The sequence below is a fragment of the Puma concolor genome, chromosome A2 (genome assembly GCF_028749965.1).
Source record: "Puma concolor isolate L17-30 chromosome A2, mPumCon1.1.hap2, whole genome shotgun sequence".
Classification (NCBI taxonomy): domain Eukaryota; kingdom Metazoa; phylum Chordata; class Mammalia; order Carnivora; family Felidae; genus Puma; species Puma concolor.
In genome coordinates this window covers 121613269-121633531 of record NC_141668.1, presented here as the reverse complement: position 1 = coordinate 121633531, position 20263 = coordinate 121613269, and the positions used below count along the sequence as shown (strand labels likewise).

Below are 20263 nucleotides of genomic sequence, written 5' to 3'. Positions count from 1 at the left end.
TAGTAATGATTGCACTGCTGTTTACATGTGTCAAAACATGAAATTTTACTTTTTAAATCTGTGCAGTTTATTGTTTGCATCAATAAAGCTATTTAAAAAACAAAGGCAGAGAGACTGCTCTTTAAGCATCTGAAGAAATATAATCAAATGTTAATGCATTAAACTTGATTGAATTTGAGAGTGGAGAAAATCATAGGAGAATTTGGGGGGAAAATAAGAGGAATTTGACCTTGTTCCCATGTATTAGATGATACATTGTAACTGTTAAGTTTCCTAAGTATGATAACATTATTGTGGTTATGTAGTAAATGTGATACAAACAGAAATGTTTGGCAGAAAGAGAAAACAGTGTGGTGTGATATTAACAATGGTGGACCTCAATTGTACTATACATATATTCTTTCCCCTGTGTCAAAGTTTCTGAGAATTTTAGTTTTTGAAATAAAAATCTGGGGAAAACATGTAGTGTATGTACTTATATGTATCTGGATGTGAAAAGCGGGACAGGGAAAACTTTATTCACAGGCAGGCAGTAGAAGTAGAGGAACAAGTTGTGGGGAGGGATACATTTTGTCTGAGATCTGCTTGCTCTGCCTAGTACATGCTATAACTATTGTAGGGTGCTCAAACTTTGAGGTATATGCTGCAAAAGGAGTTGCAGAACAGTATGTTTTGAGAAAATTCTTGATCGTGATTGGAACTGAGATGCCCATAAGAATTCTAACCGAGGGGCACCTGGGTGGCTCAGTCTTGAGCATCCAACTCTTGATTTGGCCCAGGGTCATGGGATCAAACCCCACAGAGGGCTCAGAGCTGAATGCGGAGCCTGCTTCTCTCTGTCTGTCCCTCTGCACCTCTCACCTGCTCTCATTGTCTCTAAAAAAAAAGAAAGAAAAGAATTCTAACTGATCCCTCTAGTCCCAGGTTTCATCCCTGCTTGGAAGCCCAAGTTCAGGTTTATTCAGGAGTACCCCTGGTATCAACAACAATAGGTAGAAAGAAAAGAAACAGGATTGAAAAGGAAAAGGTTGGGCCATGATGCAGACTCAACAAGGTCTCAGCCGATGCCTCTTGAGAAACTCTGAAGCAAGCTGCCCTTCAGAACTGTCCCCTCCTGGGGCAAGGGGATAAGCTTTTATGCCCCCAGTATCTCCCAGTGATTGCAGGCTCTCCCAGGAAGGGGGAAGAACCTTAGGAAATATGAGCCTCTTCATATTGCTTCATATGCTACAGCAGCATGTCGGGGGAAAAATCCCTCAGTCCTGAAGGAGAATCCTGCTGGGTGATGCTGCTTCTTGTGGTACTTTTACAAGTTCTGCATACTTTTTGTACAGGTCATGCATGACTAATTGTTTATAATGCTTATAAAATAATTGGCATATAATCATTCGTCACTCTTATACATTGTGAGTATAGAAATTATTTCAAAATCTAATTTTCTTCAAATTACAGCTTAACTTTCCTCAATTCATGCCATGATGTGGAGACTATGGGTTTGGGTTTCGTTCATTTTTGTTTTTGTTTTATAATGTAGGTAGCTTAGGAGAGTAGATTCATTTCTGAGGTTCAAAGGTAAAGATAATACATTGTCACAAATGTATTCACAAATGGCCTTATCCAAATCCCACAACTATTAAGCAGCAGAGCGGAAATTAGAAATCAGGTTTGCCGTCACGTGAGTCCAGTGACCTCATCCCTGCACCATTAATAAATCCGTTAGCCCTAAGTCTTAACACAGAGAATATCACTTTTCTGATGACAAGGGCAATGTAGCTTGCCCTGAAATATCACCAAGGTATGTAAGACCTGTACTACAGCTTTATAATAGAAGGAAAGGTGGGATCGTTCATTATTAAACACCATATATTCAGCCAGCCCAATATCCCAGAGTCCAGAGAGATTTATGAACGGTATATACCTTAAGGTTATAGCCATATTACCCAACCCAAGAAAAGTCTCCTCTCCCCTAGTCACCTAATCCCTTCAAGTGCTTGTCAGGGGAAAGTCTTTGCATTGCAGGCCACCCCCAATACTGCCTCTCTCTTGTCACTGAGGAATAAATCCCCCTTTGTCCCCTTCCTGATTCCTTGGCTCACCTCCAAAGTACCCGCTCTTGGTCACTATAGTCTGGTATGATTAGTCCACGTTTCAGACCCATGCCCTATGTCCATAAAGGGATCAGACATTTCCCACTGCCAGGTTGGGTCTCCTTTCATCATTCTCTCCTTATGTGCTATTACTCACAGAGTCTCTGCCCGGAGGGGAATTGCTAAATGCCCTTTATTTATTCCATCTTAAGATCTCATGTATATGTTAAACAGTTAGAAAGTAAAAGGAGGGTGAAGGATTTCTGTCCTACCAGTAAAGGAAAAAACAATGATACTGGGACATTCAGTGTTTGCTTGAAAATCAAAGAATACCAATTTATCTTCCTGATATGACTGAATTTCCCTCCTCTCCTCTTTGTAGTTCCCTTGGTCTACTCTAGACCTTCTTAAATCAGCCAGTCAATAAGTAATAAACACCTATCAGCAGAAGCATCAGACCTTACAACCTGTTCATACTTCAGACAGTATTTACATGACATTTGCCTATTATTTTTCATCCTTTTTTTCTGCCTGCTCAAGCACACCTTTTATCATGTAGGGCATCTCCCTGGGTGTAAGTGTCTGCACAGTTGGGGGAAAGACAACAACACTGCATCCTCTGGACAAGAAGCTGAATTTGGCAAGGGAATTGGACACAGTTTCAATCACATGCAGAAGATATTTACTTATTATTCTTAGTAGGGAGTATGGACTTAAATATAAAACACACTTGCACCAAGATGCAATCTATGGAAAAGAACAGGAAGCTTCTGTCAGTTCCCTTTAGAAATACTTAGAGGTGTTTGTTTTTCTAAGCATTGGCAATTAAAGCCTTGGGGAATAAAAAAATGAAACAGTTCTATGATACACTCTTTTATTAAATAGGCTTTTTAGTTGAATGTGGATACAATACAGTGAGCTGTTAGAGTCAAAAGACCTTGACTTACAGCTTAGCTTTGTTCCTCATGACAATGATACCCCAACGAATCATGTGACCTCTCTGGAAGCTCAGGATTTACTTAATATTCTGAGTATACTCAATCAAGAACAAACATCTACCCAAAATATATTTGAAGCCCCCAAACAAAGTCAGTTTTACTCATTAGGATGCTTATATTCATACCTTACTTTAGAATTATTTTAACTGCTATCCTCCCTCATTGATTCAAAAAGATATTGTTGAAGTCCTTTTTTTGTGAGGAGTATATTCCTGCCATCATAAAGCTTGAATTCTAGTAGGAGATGAAGAGATAAATGAATACATGATTATGTTGCTCATTGATTATAATACATACAATGAATAAAAAGAACAGGCTGCAATGAGAGAACATCATGGAAGGAGAAAACTCAAGTTTGTGGAGCAGCATACAGTCATAAAAAGTCTGTCAGAGAAAAATGCATGCAGGTTGAACCTAAAAGATGAGTTCAGAGTTACCTGAATGATGGGTGCTTGGGTAGCTCAGTCTGGTAAGCATCTGACTCTTGGTTTCAGGTCAGATCGTGATCTCACAGTTCACGAGTTTGAGCCCCACATCAGGCTCTGCGCTAACAATACGCAGCTTGCTTGGGATTATCTCTCCCTCTCTCTCTCTCTCTTCAGATAGATAGATAGATAGATAGATAGATAGATAGATAGATAGAGATTTGCCTGGGTGAAGAACTGAGGCAAAAAAAAATATTCTGGACAGAGATAATGGTGTGTGCTAAGTCCCTTTGCTAGAAATGAGCTTGGAACATTCAAGAGTGCCAGTGTAGATCAATCATATTCAACAAAGACTGACAAGTTGTAAATGTAGCCAGGCCAGATACCAGAAGGCAAGATGAAGTCTTTGAAAGATGTTTTACAGGGGACCATGTGATCTGATTTGCAGTTTTTATAAAGATCATTCTGGCTACTCTGTGCAGAGTTGCTTAAAGGGAGCCAAAAAATGGATGTAGTAAAACCAGGTGGGATGCTACTGTAGCACCCCAGGAACACTGTGAAAGTGCATCACCATATCTTCATTACCATCATCATTGTCGCTAAGTCTGAGAACTTACAAATGGTAACCACTGTTCTCTGTACTAATTTGTGTTAACTGGTTAAACATATTTAAGGTGAGGGCATACAGTGAGAAGGGAAAAGATTCTAGAAATATTTTACAGATAATATTAGCTAACTGGCTAAAAGCTTGAATATAAAGGGTACAATGTGAGGGAAAGGCAAGTATTCAAGAATAACCCTTAAGGTTCCAATTTGTGCAACTAGGGAGATGGAGGTAACACTTCCTGAAATGAAGAAAATTAGTGCAGAGGCAGGTTTCACAGGGAAAGTTCCATTCTCAATATTACTTGAGATGTCTGCTGAATTGTCTCAGCAGCTATGAGGATGGCAAAGGTGATGATCCCTACATTAAAGACAGTGGACGTCTAGTTGTATATAAATGACCATAGCCCTCTCAGAACTGTCTGCTGCAGGGTACTCTGACGTGTGGGCCTGAAATCTCTGTAGACATCATTGAGTAAACTAGGGACAAGAGCTTTCATGTTTTATTTTCCTTCCCATAGATAGCATATGGTGATTCCATAAGCCAAAACTGAACAGAGAATTTGTCTTGAAAAAAATTGTGTTTTAACATCCAAGCATTCATTTTCTTTGAATTATAACCAAATGGTGACATGGTTTCAAGAGTCAGATAAAACAGCAGACCTTTAGAATTTTTTTCCTAAGTTATTTATTATTGAACATATATTGAAATTATTGAAATACAGATTATTTCCAATCTATTCTTGAACATAGATTTTTTTGGGGGGGGAGGTGGAGAAACAGCAGTGTACTCACATGCCTGTTCTTAACCATTTTATGGATCTCTTTTGTACTTTCTGAAGAAGGTAGATTTTTTTTGTTAAAGGGTAGGTTAGGAATTCCAAGTAGGAATAAAAGAAAGCTACAGGATTGGAGAGGAAATCTTAACCATAAAAATAAATAAGGGTGAAGGACTGGCTTTGTGTGGTTGACTAGATTAGGATCAGAGCTCACTGGGGTTGGGAGAGATAAAACTAGTTTAAATGCCTAGGTCCTAGCACTCCCAAAGGGGGCCCAAGGATCTAATTAAGCTATTATCACTTCAAATCTCTTGGAAAAATTTTTGGTCAATCCACTCTTACTTGGGCGGGTGGGGGGGACTTTTTTTTTTTTTTTTTTTTTTTTTTTTTTTAGGAGAGCTGAAACCCACTCTAGGGTTTGGACAGTGCTGATGTGATTTAGTATAGTACTATCCTGTGGTTTGCATAAAAGGAATGAGGATGTAAAAAAGGATCCCTTGGTTCCTCTTCCTCTTACTTCTTCCCACCCAACCCATCCCATGTTCTTTCATTTCTCCTTCCTAATATGTCTCTTTTTGTGTCCTCCTCATAGCTACTACACTGTCTACAGAAGGTGGATGTTTTCAGTGATCTTTAGTGATGATTCTGAAAAATTTCAGGAATGATCAGAATTGCAAAACCAAAATCCATATATGCTATCAGTTAAGTTAAAGTCAGTGGCTTTTTGTCAAATAAAAACAAAAAAAAAAATGCACTCTTTACTGAGTTGTCATAGCAACCATTTCATTTTCCATTTGTGAAGAGACAATTAGGTGCTAACCTGGGTGTTAGTCCAAGCTTTTTGAAGAAAAAACTCTCATTCTTCCAAGAGGGGCAGTGTTATTGATTTTCATTGTTCCTTCTGAGTCCAAAGGAGTCATTTTTGATAATTATTATCTATCTATCTATCTATCTATCTATCTATCTATCTTTTGGTGAACACATGAAAGAAGGATTAAGAAATGTAGGTGGCAGTCCCCAGGACAACACAGTCCTTTCCTCCCTTGGGACGGTTTGCAAAGTATTTTTTACAGGCAGTTTAAGTCCATGGGAACATCACATTTGCTCCTTCCTGCCAGGTACCCTTTTGACTCTGTCCTGCAGAATAAGGACACGTATGGAGCCAAAGACTAAATGCAATGTCAACTTCTGTATCTCTAAGATGTACTTCCCTAACAATATCAATTAAGTCACTTGTATTTGCCCTCACCCCCCACCACAGTGCTAGGTACTGAGGATACAATATGAGACAGAAACAGTCATACTTCCCGGTGGGAGAGACAGATATTTATCATACACACACACACACACACACACACACACACACACACACACACACACGTTTAGGTATGAATCTTATGATTGCTTTGAAAGCTTATGACAGGATGGTATTAGCTAGTTTTGGTTAGAAAAGTCCTGGATGAAGAATAGATGCTTGAATAGAGATCTAAAGAATAAGTAAAACAAGGTAGGTAGGATGTGGAAACATTCCAGGTTGGGGGGGGGGGTGCATAGGCAAAGGCCCTGTGGCAGACTAGAGCATGGCATATTCAAGGATATGAAAGAGGCCATGGGCTGGGAGACATGATGAGCTGAGAGATAAAGATGAGTAAATGCCTTTGAATTTTGGTTCAGTTTGTAAAATGAGTGAAGACCATCTCATTTATCAAACATATATTGAACTTGTTCATTGTACCAGGAATGAGGGTGCAAAGATAAATTAAAAATGGTCCCTGCCTTTGATTTGCTCACTTCTAAATGTTCTGTTCCTCCCTGACTTCCACAAAATATTCTGGTTCTCTCCCTATTATATGAGACAACAGATGTCTATGTTCTGTCTTCTCTATTTATTAGCTCTGAATGCCCTGCCTGGGCCACAGGAGTGCCCCAGGTCCATGACTCGAGAAAGAAGTGAACCCACTGAAATTGCTAGAGGAAAAAAAGTATTTGAAAAAATGGGAAGCAGTTATGACTGTTCAGAGACAAAGAGCCTCTGGACATGGTTACATTGCCCAGTTCTACACAGGCATAAATTTTACCAGCGCAGCACTTTGACCAGGGCTTTAGAGTTTAAGAAGTATGACCGCTTAGGGGCACCTGGTGGCTCAGTCAGTTAAGCATCCAACTTCGGCTCAGGTCATGATGTCACCGCTTGTGAGTTTGACCACATTGGGCTCTGTGCTGACAGCTCAAAGCCTGGAGCCTGCTTCGGATTCTGTGTCTCCCTGTCTCTCTGCTCCTCCCCCACTCATGCTCCCTCACTCACTCTCTCTCTCTCAAAAATATTTTAAAAAAATTAAAAAGAGTTATGACCACTTACAAGTCATTTCTTCCTTGTCACATCTGGAATAGACGCCATTACTCACCTCCCTTTGTAAATAGCAATATTAAGCTTAGAAAGGCTAAGTGAGGTGCTCAAGATCCCATCACTGTTAGTAAGCTACAGTGCCTGCATCCAAATCCAGATTTCCTGACTGCAATTCCAGTGCACTGGTCATACACTTTGCTGTTCTCAGCTGCACAGTATCTCCTAGATTGTATTCATTTGTTCAGCTGCTATGCTTTGGGCATTTACTATGTTCCAGGACCTGCCTGGATGGTCCATGCTTTCATGTGGGCAGTCTACTGACAGGATATTTCTGAAATAAACACTCGTATAAGTAATCATTCACCAATTGTGATTAATATAAGGAAGGGGCAGGATAAGTTCCAGGAGCAAGCAAGAGAGGAAGGTCATATTTTACATTTGAGAGTCAGAGAAGTGAGACTCAGACTTAAAAGGCAGCCAGGAGTGTGAATGGCATCTTAGGGAGAGGGAACACCATGTTTAAAAGCCTTGAGGATGGACACAGCATTGCACATTTGAAGGTTTGGAGAAGGTGAGGGAAGGCAGAAGGGGTACCTGCAGAGTTCCTTGGACCATGATAGGATTTTTATCTTCATACCAAGTGTGATGGTAAGTTGAGCAGGTGCAGCAGGACAGGTGAAGCCCCCAAAATCATTGCTCTCAGCACTGAGTTGTAAAGAGAAATGACACCTGGGGAAAATCTCTCATGCCTGGTAAGGAGTCCAGGAAAATTAGGAAGACAAACTCAGAGCAGGTGATGAAGGAGACCACACTGCAGGCTTGAGAGGAAGTAGATAGGAAATAGCAGTTTTGAGATCCCTGACCCAAGACCTTGCAAACAGAAGCAAAGCAAAGGGTATCTTGTGAGGTTTGGATGAAAACCATGAACCACTCAGCCCCTACTCCTTAGCTAGGCTCACTCCCTTATTCTATATTTCTCTTGGCATAATGAATGGGTATTATTTCTCTGCCTAATCTCAGAGCCCTCACTGTTCCAGTTAGGGCCATAGGCTTGAGCAACTATTTGTCTACAATTTTCTAAGTTTCATTCCAATTATTTTCTCCTTTGGGGCTTAAACCATTACACAGCTGAGGGCCTTCATGAGGAGTTCAGAGAATAAGGTACCCCTCCATGGGCAATTCAGCTGGCTTACTTTCTAGCTGTTGAAGTGTTTTGCCCATCAGCCAGGGGTGGCAGTGGGTGCCAGTGCATGCTACCGCCATGGCAGAGGTTCAGGGGCCTGCTTCTATTTACTTGCACACCGCCACATAGGTGGCAGTGGAAAAGCAGAGAAGCAAAGATAATATATGGAAGACTGAGCTAATGGAAGGGGAAATGAATTTGAAGGGCAAAAAGAAAGGTACCATTGCTCAGCAGCAAGACGGGAAAGATACAGTCCAAAAGGAACAGAGGAAGATCAACAGAAATAACAGCCAGAACTAAAGAGAGAAAGGAGAAAGCTATATGATTAGGATGATCAAAACTTGTCAAAGTTCAACAGAGAGCCATTGTCAATGGTTTGAAAACTGAGATAAGAATGCACTTTCTTTTAGTAAGAGCCTGGCTTTGTCTTCTTGTCAATGACACTCTTAGGTCCAGTTTCAATGAACACTTTACAAGTCCAACTTAAAACACATGGACTATGCCCAATAAATGTAAAGATTATCTCTTTCTTTTAGCTATTAATTTGACATCAATATTTTCATTTGATTTCTATCTCTTTATGTTCATTAGAACTACAAAGATGACTTTAAGAGTGGGCAAGATTACACAGCTTAGCACTTACAGAAACTCCAATGACATTCCAAGTGACAACTTTATAAACAGAATACTTTAAGTTCAGACTTATTTTTTTAAAAAAATCTACTTTGTTTATTTGCAAAGTCATACAGAACATCATCATAGTTTACCTAATGTATTCCCCAGTGAGATGCAAACAAACATTTTCACATTATAAGAATTTGATGTTGCTTCCTATAAAAATGCTGGTAGGTTTACTCCTGATGAATGTGGCCAAGAGTTCAAAGGAAGCCAATGGAATCTGGCAGAAGTGTATCTCTCCAGGCTGACTGAAGAAAACGTTTTACCTTTGTATGTTAAATCACTGCAAGGCATCGACCTAACAATTGTGGGGAATCTCAACCCAGCAGGAATGGTAAATATCCTTTTAGGTACACAACAGGGGAAATGGTGCCAGGACTGTCTATATATAAAAGAGCAAATCTTCTGACTTATAAGGGGAAAAATATCTTGAAATCAAAATTGAGGAGTCAGAGAGCTGGTGGAGGAAAGAAACTGTGTGTATCAGTGTGTGGAGGCTATACTTCTATCTGTCTGGCACAATCTGAAGTGACTGCCTGGAAGAAATGGCTCTTGAGGTGGTCTGCAATTTTTGAGGATGTCGTAGTGAACAAAACACTGAAATTACCAAACGTGGTCACTTGCACTACCAGCAACTCACTGGAATAAACACAGCACCAGGCTTCTGGTCAGAAGAGCAAGGAACTGAGATGTGGGTGATTTCAAGCATGACACAATCACTTATCCTAAAAATTGATTTACATTCACCAGCAGTGTTTGTCTTATGTCCATCTAAATAAAGAATGTAATTGTGTGTAGATGTATCATGTCTGCCTAGAAATACTAAATGACGGTAACAAAACACAGTAAAACTACATCTTGTCCAATAATCATCTGATTGCCTTCATTATTTATACTTCTATGCCAGACACCTATCCACAAAATGTGGCCTATGCTCTTTGGTGTGTGTATCTCTTTATGTATATCCCACCTCTCTCCCCTTTTTATTACCTCATCAAAGATAGGAGGTCTAAAGAGAATAGCATGAAAATTAACTGCGGAAGATGGGGCCATCTACTCTAATAAATACACCTGCATTTCCTGAGCACCCACCCTATTCCAGACCCTGTGCGCTACTATTCACATGATACCTTTTAATCTTCCGATAGTGAGAAGATCTCCATGGTAGTGGTAGAGTAAGGAAAGGTTATATATCAGAGACTCTGATAACAAATTGCTAGGGCTTGAATTTTGAATGTCACTTGCCAGAGGTGAAATACCTTGTCCAAAGTCACCAACCAACAATCTGGGGCCAAGATTTTAAATCAGTTCTAATGACAAAGATCTTACTCTTTCTGTAATGTCATTCTTTTAGAAGATGTGACTCTACTCCAACAAAGCAAGATTTGCCCCATAATTATCCTGAATGCTTTTATCATCATGTTTTACTTGATAACTCAGTATGAGCAAGAGCCCTCAATATGTTGACCCTCCAGATGACTGAGCAAGTCCCACTGCAAACATCTTGTCCCGTCACCAACCATATGTCATTTTTTTTTTCTCAAAAACATGGTTACTCTAATTAGGAAACAAGGTATGCAGGTGGTAAGGATGGAAAACACTGGTCTTAACTGTCAGGAACTTTCATTTCACTTTAGTCATATGAATATTCCAAACTTCCGTCAGGCAATAACATATCCTTCATCTTTACTGTGAGTCCATCAGACACATTTTTCATTTTTGTTACAAAGACTTTGGGATGTCATGAGGTATGGGTCTCTCATCCCACTTAAAGACTCCATTAAGGCCTTCTTGTACCAATTCCCAACTGTCACTTGGGAATGCACAAAATTTATTATTTTTCATGAAAGTCAATGATAGATAAAATAGTGGTTTGAGAATACTTTCAAACAAAATGGAAGCAAACTTAATGAAACGCCTCTCCCTCCAAAAGGCTGTGATTCACATTTCATAAGAAAGACCATCATCTTGAAATGTATTAAGATAATATGAAGAAAAACAGCGTGGAAAACTATTTTATGTTATATCCAATAAACAGACACTAATACACTTGATTGAGTGCTTGATATGTGCTGTACACACTTCTGTGTATTTCACAGTGGTCAACCCATTAGATCCCAACAACCTCCAAAATAGGTACCATTATTATCTCTACTCTAGAAATAAGGAAACGGGGACACACAAATAATAATACTAACAGACTACAAATAATAACTTTTCTTAAAACAATGGTGAATGCCAAGGATATTTGCTTCAAGTGAACTTTTTGTTCAACCAGAATTTAGTAAGTGCACACTTTTAGTAGTCATTGTGCTTATTATCTAGTCATTTCTGCTACAATGTGACATATATGTCCTTACAAATTACCATATTATGCAAAATTGTGCAATAAAAACACAAGATTTATGGGAAAAAATGGGTTATGGACACAATCCTCAAAAACGTCACCAGTGACTTTTTTTAAAGAAAGAAATCTAATGAAAATGGTGGCATGGTTTTACACAATTTCAATGAAGAAATGTATAAATGTTACAATAAATATGGCATTTTATCTTTAAAAAAGGAGTTAAAGTTTGCTTGTGGATGCAATTGCCAGAAGTGTGCTGCTTGTGATTTATTATAAAATTGTGCAAGGGGGACACAGGAAGGTGTTTGAGGTGTGTGTGTGTGTGTGTGTGTGTGTGTGTGTGTGTGTGTCCATTTTGTGTATTCCCGCATGGCTGGGTACAGCTGGATGCCGTTTACTGTGCTTATCCAGAATTTTGTGGGGAAGAAATCACACGTGGAGACATGCACTTTGTGTTATACTCAAATTGTTCCCTAATATATAAGTCTCCAAGGGATGAATTTGCATTTTCAAAGCAAGTGTTAAAGCCCAACTAACTGGCTGTACTCTTCTGAGCAGATCAGGTTATGTGCTCTTTGGAGTGTACCTTTGAAAGTGGCTAACAGGAGAAATGACTTGACTGGAGACATAGGGAATGCTTTATGTAGAAGGGACCACTGGATTAAGTATCAAATATAAATAAGGTGTCAGAGGCACAACATGTCAGCAGAGGAAATGCCAAGAGGAGGAGAAAACAGGGGAAAATATACATTGTATGAAACAGGATTTGGTGAACAATTAATGCATTAGGAATTAGTTGGTTCTTGATTGCCTTACTCCTGCTACTATAATATGGCACCCTCATGGAGGGAAAATGCCTATCATCCTCACAATGGTACACTAAGTGTTTGGGCCAGTGCAGGCACTTGCTATTATCTCACTAAAAATGGAGAACCAATATGTGGATGAATGCACCAAAAAGTAAGGCATCTTTCGCAGAATCTATCTGCAAAATACAACAGTGAATTTACAGCATGTGGTCATGAGTTAATAATCTCCTATCAGTGGTTTAATGCCATCAAACAGTCCCAGAACTCTTCTTCCAATTGAAGTGTTATACAGATAAAGATGGTAATTCATTAGTACAAATATATAGTTAGTTCATTTGTGTAGTATAGACTTCTAGGACATCAGCAATAATGATGAGAGTATTTGGATGAACCCAAAAATCTGACACTGAGTTTTTCCTGATAGTTCTAGTTTTGTAGCTGTGTCTGTGCCCTGAAGATTTTTTTCCTTACTTCTTTCTTTTTGTTATTCTTTGGACAGTATTGCAGATACTATAATTTTCAAAGTTTGAAATCTGTCACTATTACAACTATTAATACCTTGCTTTGAAATCTCTCAAAATAGTGTTCAAATACACCGATTCTGAAACTCACAGTGAAGAGTTGGCAAACCTCAAAGTTGCTCATGAGCACTATCCAACCACTTTTCAAATTTCTTAGTAACTTAACGATAAAAAGTAAGACAAGGAGAACTCAACTAACCCCAATGCTACCATGTTACAAAACTATAATGACATCTCACAGTATACATTAGCATTTTATCTGATAATGAACTTAGACCAAGATGAAAAAGTACATGGAGAAGATTCAGATGAGGTTTGCCTGGAATTAAGTTAAGCATATATCTGTATACCCTAACAATATACTTACTGGTACATTTCAGTTAGACCAGATTTAAATAAGCCTGGTGTTTTAGACACTACAACCTAGTTAATCAATAAGACATATGTAAAAAGTTTAGGGGTGCCAGGGTGGCTCAATCGACTAAATGTCCAATTTTGGCTCAGGTCATGATCTCATGGTTCATGGGTTTGAGCCTCATGTCAGTCTCTGCACTGACAGCTCAGAGCCTGGAGCATGCTTTGGATTCTGTGTCTCCCTCTCCTGCCCCTCCCCCACTCATGCTCTGTCTCTTTCTCTCACAAAAATAAACATTAAAATAATTTTTTAATATAAAATATATGAAAATGGTTACAGAGGAAGCCTTATCTTGAGATCTATACCCTAATAACCTAATATAAATAAATATTAGCAGAATATAAATAGTAGTTAACATTTCATGGCTACTTATTTCCTAGACCTTACACTAAACATTTTTCATATATTAATTAGATGTTCAAAACCACCATATGAGGTAGGAACTATTATTGTCTTTATTTGACAATTGAGGAAGCTGAGGGACAGAGAGCATATTTACAGCCCCAAATTCTATGGATGAGACTTTAGAAAAACTGTTCTAGAATATATGCAAAGCTCTTTGTTGGCTTGACTGCAAATTCCTTGCCTAAATGCTCTTGTTCTAAAAGCTGAATTATATATGATAGGTGTTAGAAAAGCCACGTTCAACCAAGGAACAGAAACTAGATTCTGCAAATTTATTTAGGGTAATGATAAAATTAAGCCTTAATGATCAAAACATATGGAAACTCCAAGGCAATCTGCATCCTTCCCATAGACTTGAGTCATGGAGGATTGGCCAAGGTGGGGAGATTGCTCGACTGCAGATTATCCTCAGACAGCCAGAATGCCATGAGGCTTAGTTGAATGCCAGCCCTGGGAACAGGCCTTATCTCAGTAAAACTATGTATCAAGGGCCTCTATGTTTTGATGAAGGGGACCAAATTGGCCACTGATTCCTTGATATCTCTAAAGAAATTTGAAAAAAGATAAAATGTCAAAAACTCAGGATTAAACGGGGTAATGTATTTTACAATAAACATCAGGTAAAACAGGAAAAGCCTCGAAACTAAAAATAAATACATTACAACTTGCCAAAAGAATGTACTAATAGTTGATGCTGAAATAAAAAGAGTCAAAAGGTGATCCTCCCACCAAAGGCCAAAAAGTGACGTGGGTCCTTTCTTGGGGCTTGGTGGGGTTGAATCTTTGAGGACCAGTACCTCTTGGATATCTGTAGACTAAAGCCTGCATATCTATGTACTTATTCCAAAATAATTTTATAGTATTTCTAGGTATGATTCTAAATACTTTACAAATACTTACTCATTTAATCATCAACACAACATTGTGAGGTAGGTACTGTTATTAGCATCCCCATTTACAGATGCAAAAGCTGAGGCATAGAGAGGGCAAATTATTTGCCCTAGGTCACAGAACTAGTAAATGAAAGTTGAACTCAGACTAACTCCAGACCACTCATTCTTAAACACTATGAAGTGTAAAGAGGAAATATGGAAGTAGGAATTTGATCAGTGATATTAATGTTGGTTTTCACATAGTTCTGAAGTGTCATCAGAGACTGCAAAAGTTTTTTTTTTAACATTTATTTATTTTTGAGAGACAGAGAGAGGATACAAGCAGGGGAGGGGCAGAGAAAAAGGGGGACACAGAATCCAAAGCAGGCTCCAGGCTGCGAGCTGTCATCACTGAGCCCGAAGCGTGGCTTGAACCCATGAACCATGAGATCATGACCTGAGCTGAAGTCAGTGCTTAACCAATTGAGCCACCCAGGCACCTCAAGACTGCAAAACTTTCAAAACAAAATACCAAGTCCCAATGGGCCCTAGTCAGAGAATAATGAAATCAAACACTCTATAAGATGAATGTCAGAATTTAAATCTATACAGTTGATTTCTTCAACTGTAAAATTTGCTCATGAACAGAGAAAGAGAAACAAAACCAAAGGTCCCATAGGTCAAATTATATTTTCTTTTTTGGACTGCTAAGCTACGGTTTGCAAAGTCCTCATTAGTAGGATAACATCAGGGACCACAAGGGAAGCAAGGAACATTGCCTGGGTTCATAAAGCCTTGTGACCATGGTAGCCTTTCTTAAATAGTGTAGGCTGGCATGTTGGAATGGAGTTCAAAGACTACAAGCATTCTGATAGGAAAAGATGAGCTTTTAAAATATGGTCTGTTTCACAACCAAAAGGATCATTACTTCAATACTGTTTTGTCTTTCTATTTTACATTCATTATGTATTATACAGTTAGCCCCTGGCAGTTCCTTAAAACCATTCAAAGACATGCACATTCAAATTAATGTTTTTTGGAAAACTGTATTCCTTCCACATGAGATGGCAAAGTCTCTCTTAATTTCTTCACCAGAGCCTGTTCAAAAAATATTACAGAAATATCCAGGTAGCCAATAGGTCTGAAACAAATTCTTGTATGTTTAAAGAAAGGCTGTTTGACCAGTAAGTCATAGGTAGGAAAAGACATCCATTATACAAACAAGTGAACTCATCTATCATGTTTATTTAAGTGCCTACTCTTTGCCAGTACTACAGACACGACGATGTACTACAGACACATATTCCTGCCTTCAGGGTACTTGTAGACTAGTCAGAGAGATGGGCAGTCAAAAGATTGGGGCAAGGGGTGTATAATTACAAGTGGAGACCAATGATATAAAGACAACAGTTCTGTGAGTGTATAAGCAAAGAAGCTGGCCTAAACTTTGAGGCTGTAGGTGAGGGCAGCCTAGGATGGATGCTGTAAGAAGCAGAAGAAAACTATTCCATACAGAGGAAAGCAAGAATAAAGAAATATCCTATGTATAAAAGATTCTGTGATTGAATGAGCACAGCATCTTCAAGACCTAAAAGAGTACCCATATGGATGGTGACCTGAGGAGAAGGGTGGGGGGAAAAGTGGTGGCAAATTAGTCTGACAAAGTTGGCAGGGGGCAGACCACATGGGGCCTCATAGACTCTACTAAGGGTGGAGATTTTATTCCCTGATCAATAGGAAGGCATAGTTGTGGAATACCATGATCGAATATATTGTCGGTTTTCCACGGACATAAAAGGCCATGGTATTTATTCATTTTTTAATGTAATTGAAATTTTATGGATGGATGAATGTTTTCATTTATTTATAGCTTTACTAGGTTATGATTGACAAAAATTATATACAACCTTAAAAAGGTAAGGCATACAATGTGATGATTTAATATGTATAATTGAAAAATGATTACCACATCAAGTTAATTAACACATCCATCACTTCCTATTTAATCTAACCTTTAGTAGTCATGTAAAATGAAAACATATGTAAATATATAGAGGTGCGGTTCTGGATCACTAAAGAGGGCACTTCATAAACATAACTGGACAAAGGCAAGGAGCTTCTGCCTTGCTGATATTACAATTTCCCACACCCATCATCAACCATCACCTTTTCAAGTTTATAACCAAGGCAATGATTTAACACACTGAGCAGTAACTGAATGGTTGTTTGCTTATTTTTCAAAGAAGTGAAAGGAGACAGGATAGTTATGGAGACACCATCCAAACTACAAATAATACAGTGTCAGAATGGTTTTGCCTTATATTAGCAATTTGTCAATTGGACAATTGGACAAGCCAACATCACTAGATCTCACTTCCTTGCCATTGGTGTTTTGTAAGTCAGAACTAAGCAACAAGGGCTTTTCAGGGGACCTTAACTCACTACTTTGTAGGTATGGTGAAGGTGATCTGTTCAAAAAAATAGTAATGCAAAAAGGGACATATACTAACATGACTTTCAAAGGTCCCAGGGTCTTTGTGGAGCAAGAAATCATATAGTGTTAATCCTTTTGTGTACATATAGGGGATAAAAAATAACCACCTTACACAAATTTCTATGATTTTCATATCTTCATATTCATCTGCCATTGTGATGGAAGTGTTTCAAATCTGACTAAAGATCTACTCTGAACTTTATTTTGGAGACTTCTCCAGGACAAGCATGCACATGGATTCACCCAAAGGCATTCCATCAGTTAAATATATGCACAAATTCTCTGATAAATGTGCAGAGTCATTCTGACTTCCTTTTTTTTTTTTTTTTTATGAGAAGGCCCTGGAGATTGCTATGCTCGCTCTCCTAGCCAGAGTCATTCTTGACATTGTGTTAAGTATTCAGACTTCCTTTGCAGTCATTTTATTTGTAATAGTGTCTTGTGTGTTGTGTCTCCTAGCTCTACATACAAACTACCACGCTTACAATCTCCATGAACCTAAGTGCATCAGTGGCGCTGGGGATGCTATACATGCCGAAAGTGTACATCATCATTTTCCACCCTGAACTCAATGTCCAGAAACGGAAGCGAAGCTTCAAGGCGGTAGTCACAGCAGCCACCATGTCTTCACGGCTGTCACACAAACCCAGTGACAGACCCAACGGGGAGGCAAAAACAGAACTCTGTGAAAACGTAGACCCAAACAGTAAGTAACTTTCCTTTCCTTTCATCTTCCCCTACTACATCAGGAAGCTCTAGGAACTGTGGTATCAGCCTGCCTCTCCTTGCAGAAATATTATGTCCATCCTTGTCTTAACTGAGTGGGTTCCTGGATAAATGCGAACTTTTGCTCTTAAGAGTTTGCCTCATTCTTGGCCTCATGTCATTTTTGCTCCCTATGAGAAAAAAAGCTTTTAGAGGCTCTGCTTTTGAAGTGTGAAATCTCCCCCTTCCCTTCCTTCTTATCCTTTGGTACCAAACACTTCAAGTGACGTAAACATACCTGTCGGGCTGTGACCCACATTTCTTGCTCTCTCCCTATTAGAGAAACAACTTCCCAGTAGGGAAATTTTAACACTTGATTAAACTGTAGTAGTGGGAAGGAAACTGGAATATTTAATAACTCAGAAAGCAAAACTCCTTTCACTGGAATGTGAATGTGGAGAGCATTAGGATTCTTTACTAAGCAAGCTTTCTAGAAATAAGAAAACACCCAATTATATAGGCCATCTACCACCATGCTCATGACACCCCCACATGGGGAAAACATCTAAGACAAAACATTAGGTCGGGGATAAAGGGTGAAATGTTACATTTGATATGCTTATATCTGCAACCCCTGGGTAGCCTGCAAATGACTACAAAAAGATGGACATACTTTTTTAGAAAATAAGACCGTGTAACTAGAGGTTAAATGCATAGAATACCCACTTGCTACTTTTACTAACAGTATGGTGGTAAGAGTGCATTTTAGATTAAAAATACTACTTCCAGTATTTGTTTTCTAGGAACAAGTTGACCAGTTCCAGACAAAATGTGGCAGATTTTCATACTTCCTGTTTTTAAAGTAGAGGGGGATTCAGGTTGTCCGTTAAACCATTCAAGACATTTTTCAGTTATCAACTTTGCCAAGCAGAAAGGAATCCCTATTCTAAGAACTCTGAGGTAATCCTTTGTACTCTGCAAAGAAGAGACAGATCTTTAAAGAGCAGGAGGCAACAGAGTTTGTTTTTGACAAATCCTGTTCAGAGATCCATGATCTTGGCTCATCTCCATTTCTAAGCAGTTGGCTGAGTGAATACTGTGAAACTCTGAAAATACATAGACAAGGTACCAAAGGCTTGTTAACAACACCGTGGGCTTTATTTTGACCCTCTAATAGAAGGAATTCTGGGACAAGGCAAGAGGAAAGACAAGGACCACAGCATGAGCAAGGAGAAACCAAATCAATGTATAGGCTCTGTTCTTGTGTCTTCAGAGCAAATGGTCAATAGAGAGGAGGGGAAGTGGATGGCGAATCCCGTGGTAATTCATGTGACATAGGAAGAGGCTTCGGGTTGAGACAGACCTGGGTTCAAATCCCATCCACTCCACTTCCCAGCTGTGTGGCTTTGAGAATCACTGAGCTTTCTTAAAGCTCAGCATCTTCATGTTTGGAATGGAGATAATAATACTTATGTAAGATAATAATACTTATGTAATAAAGGTGCCATAATGTATTAGGTATCTGAAAAATAATATATCAATTGTTATTGTCCTTTTATTCCTTAAAAGGCAGAAAGTTCTGCCTAAAAGTAAATGTAGATGCGATGGTTACAGTTCAAGGCTGTATGGAGGTAGACAGAACTAATGCCCCAAAAGAAATATTTCCATGAACAAATATGCTTAAGCATTTATTTTTATGCATACCTGTATTGATAAATATACCTGCACATTTATACTTCTGTAGTGTTTTATTCTAGGACCCCTTGCATTTTTTAAAACCCTTATCCTAGAGACATTCCATTAACAGTTTTGCATGTGTATCTGAACACACACAATTTAAGTAGATGTGTCCAAAAATCAGTAAGTGGAATATATGATCAAAAGTCTATATGTATTGGAAAAAAATGAGCAAGTTAGAAGTTTTGAATTTAGACAACTCAGTACTTCGCTACTTAAAAATAATTAGCTTTCAAACAACATTTGTACTGTTATTAACTTTTAATGATTAGGTTCTATCCTTGTTGAAGCTGTTTTGGATAGGATAATGGTTGTAAAATGCTAACACTAACACTAATAGCTAACACTAATAGCGATATTAATACGACTAATAATGCTCGCAATAGCTACACTTTGAAATAGGTATTAATCCAAAATGCTTTGTGTGGAAGATCTCTTACCCCTCACAGTAACTCTGTAGAATGAGAATTGCTTTTCACTGAAGAAACCTAGGCTTAGTGAGATTAAGTGCCATTACCAAAGTCACACATATAGTTAACAGTGGAGGTTGGCCTGAAACCCAGGTCTGAGTCTCAAATCCATGCCTGCTTCTCTTTGCTGTTCTATTTCTTAGAACCTAAGGGGCATGTCATAATTCCAAAGCAGAAATTACTCTTTTGGTTTCCTCAACTGGTGATTCAAGTTGCATATAAAGAATATAATGATGTCTGTGGCAGACTCTTGAGTTAAATGTGCTGTGAAATGTATTATTACTTGCTGTGTTATCTACAAAGATAGGAGTAACTTGAGCTCAAAGAAGGCTGCCCAGGTAGAGGCCTCATCTTACTTACTTAAAAATATAAATAACTTATTATCTAA

The 20263-nt window shown here is 38.7% G+C and overlaps 1 protein-coding gene and 1 long non-coding RNA gene across 10 annotated transcripts in view; one reads left to right on the top strand and one right to left on the bottom strand.

The window, feature by feature from the left end:
• LOC147583486 (uncharacterized) overlaps positions 1-20263 on the bottom strand; it is an 813850-nt gene that overhangs the window by 29918 nt on the left and 763669 nt on the right. The window lies entirely within an intron of this gene.
• Positions 1-20263, top strand: part of GRM7 (glutamate metabotropic receptor 7) — a 900471-nt gene that overhangs the window by 825530 nt on the left and 54678 nt on the right. For 5 of the 7 annotated variants that reach the window (XM_086697538.1, XM_086697536.1, XM_086697537.1 and 2 more), the window contains exon 9: positions 17423-17669. In XM_086697538.1, coding sequence (XP_086553664.1) covers positions 17423-17669 — 247 coding nt within the window. Of the gene's footprint in view, positions 1-17398; positions 17671-20263 lie in introns of those variants that run through there. The other 2 variants (XR_015248268.1, XM_086697539.1) reach the window with 2 other exon arrangements.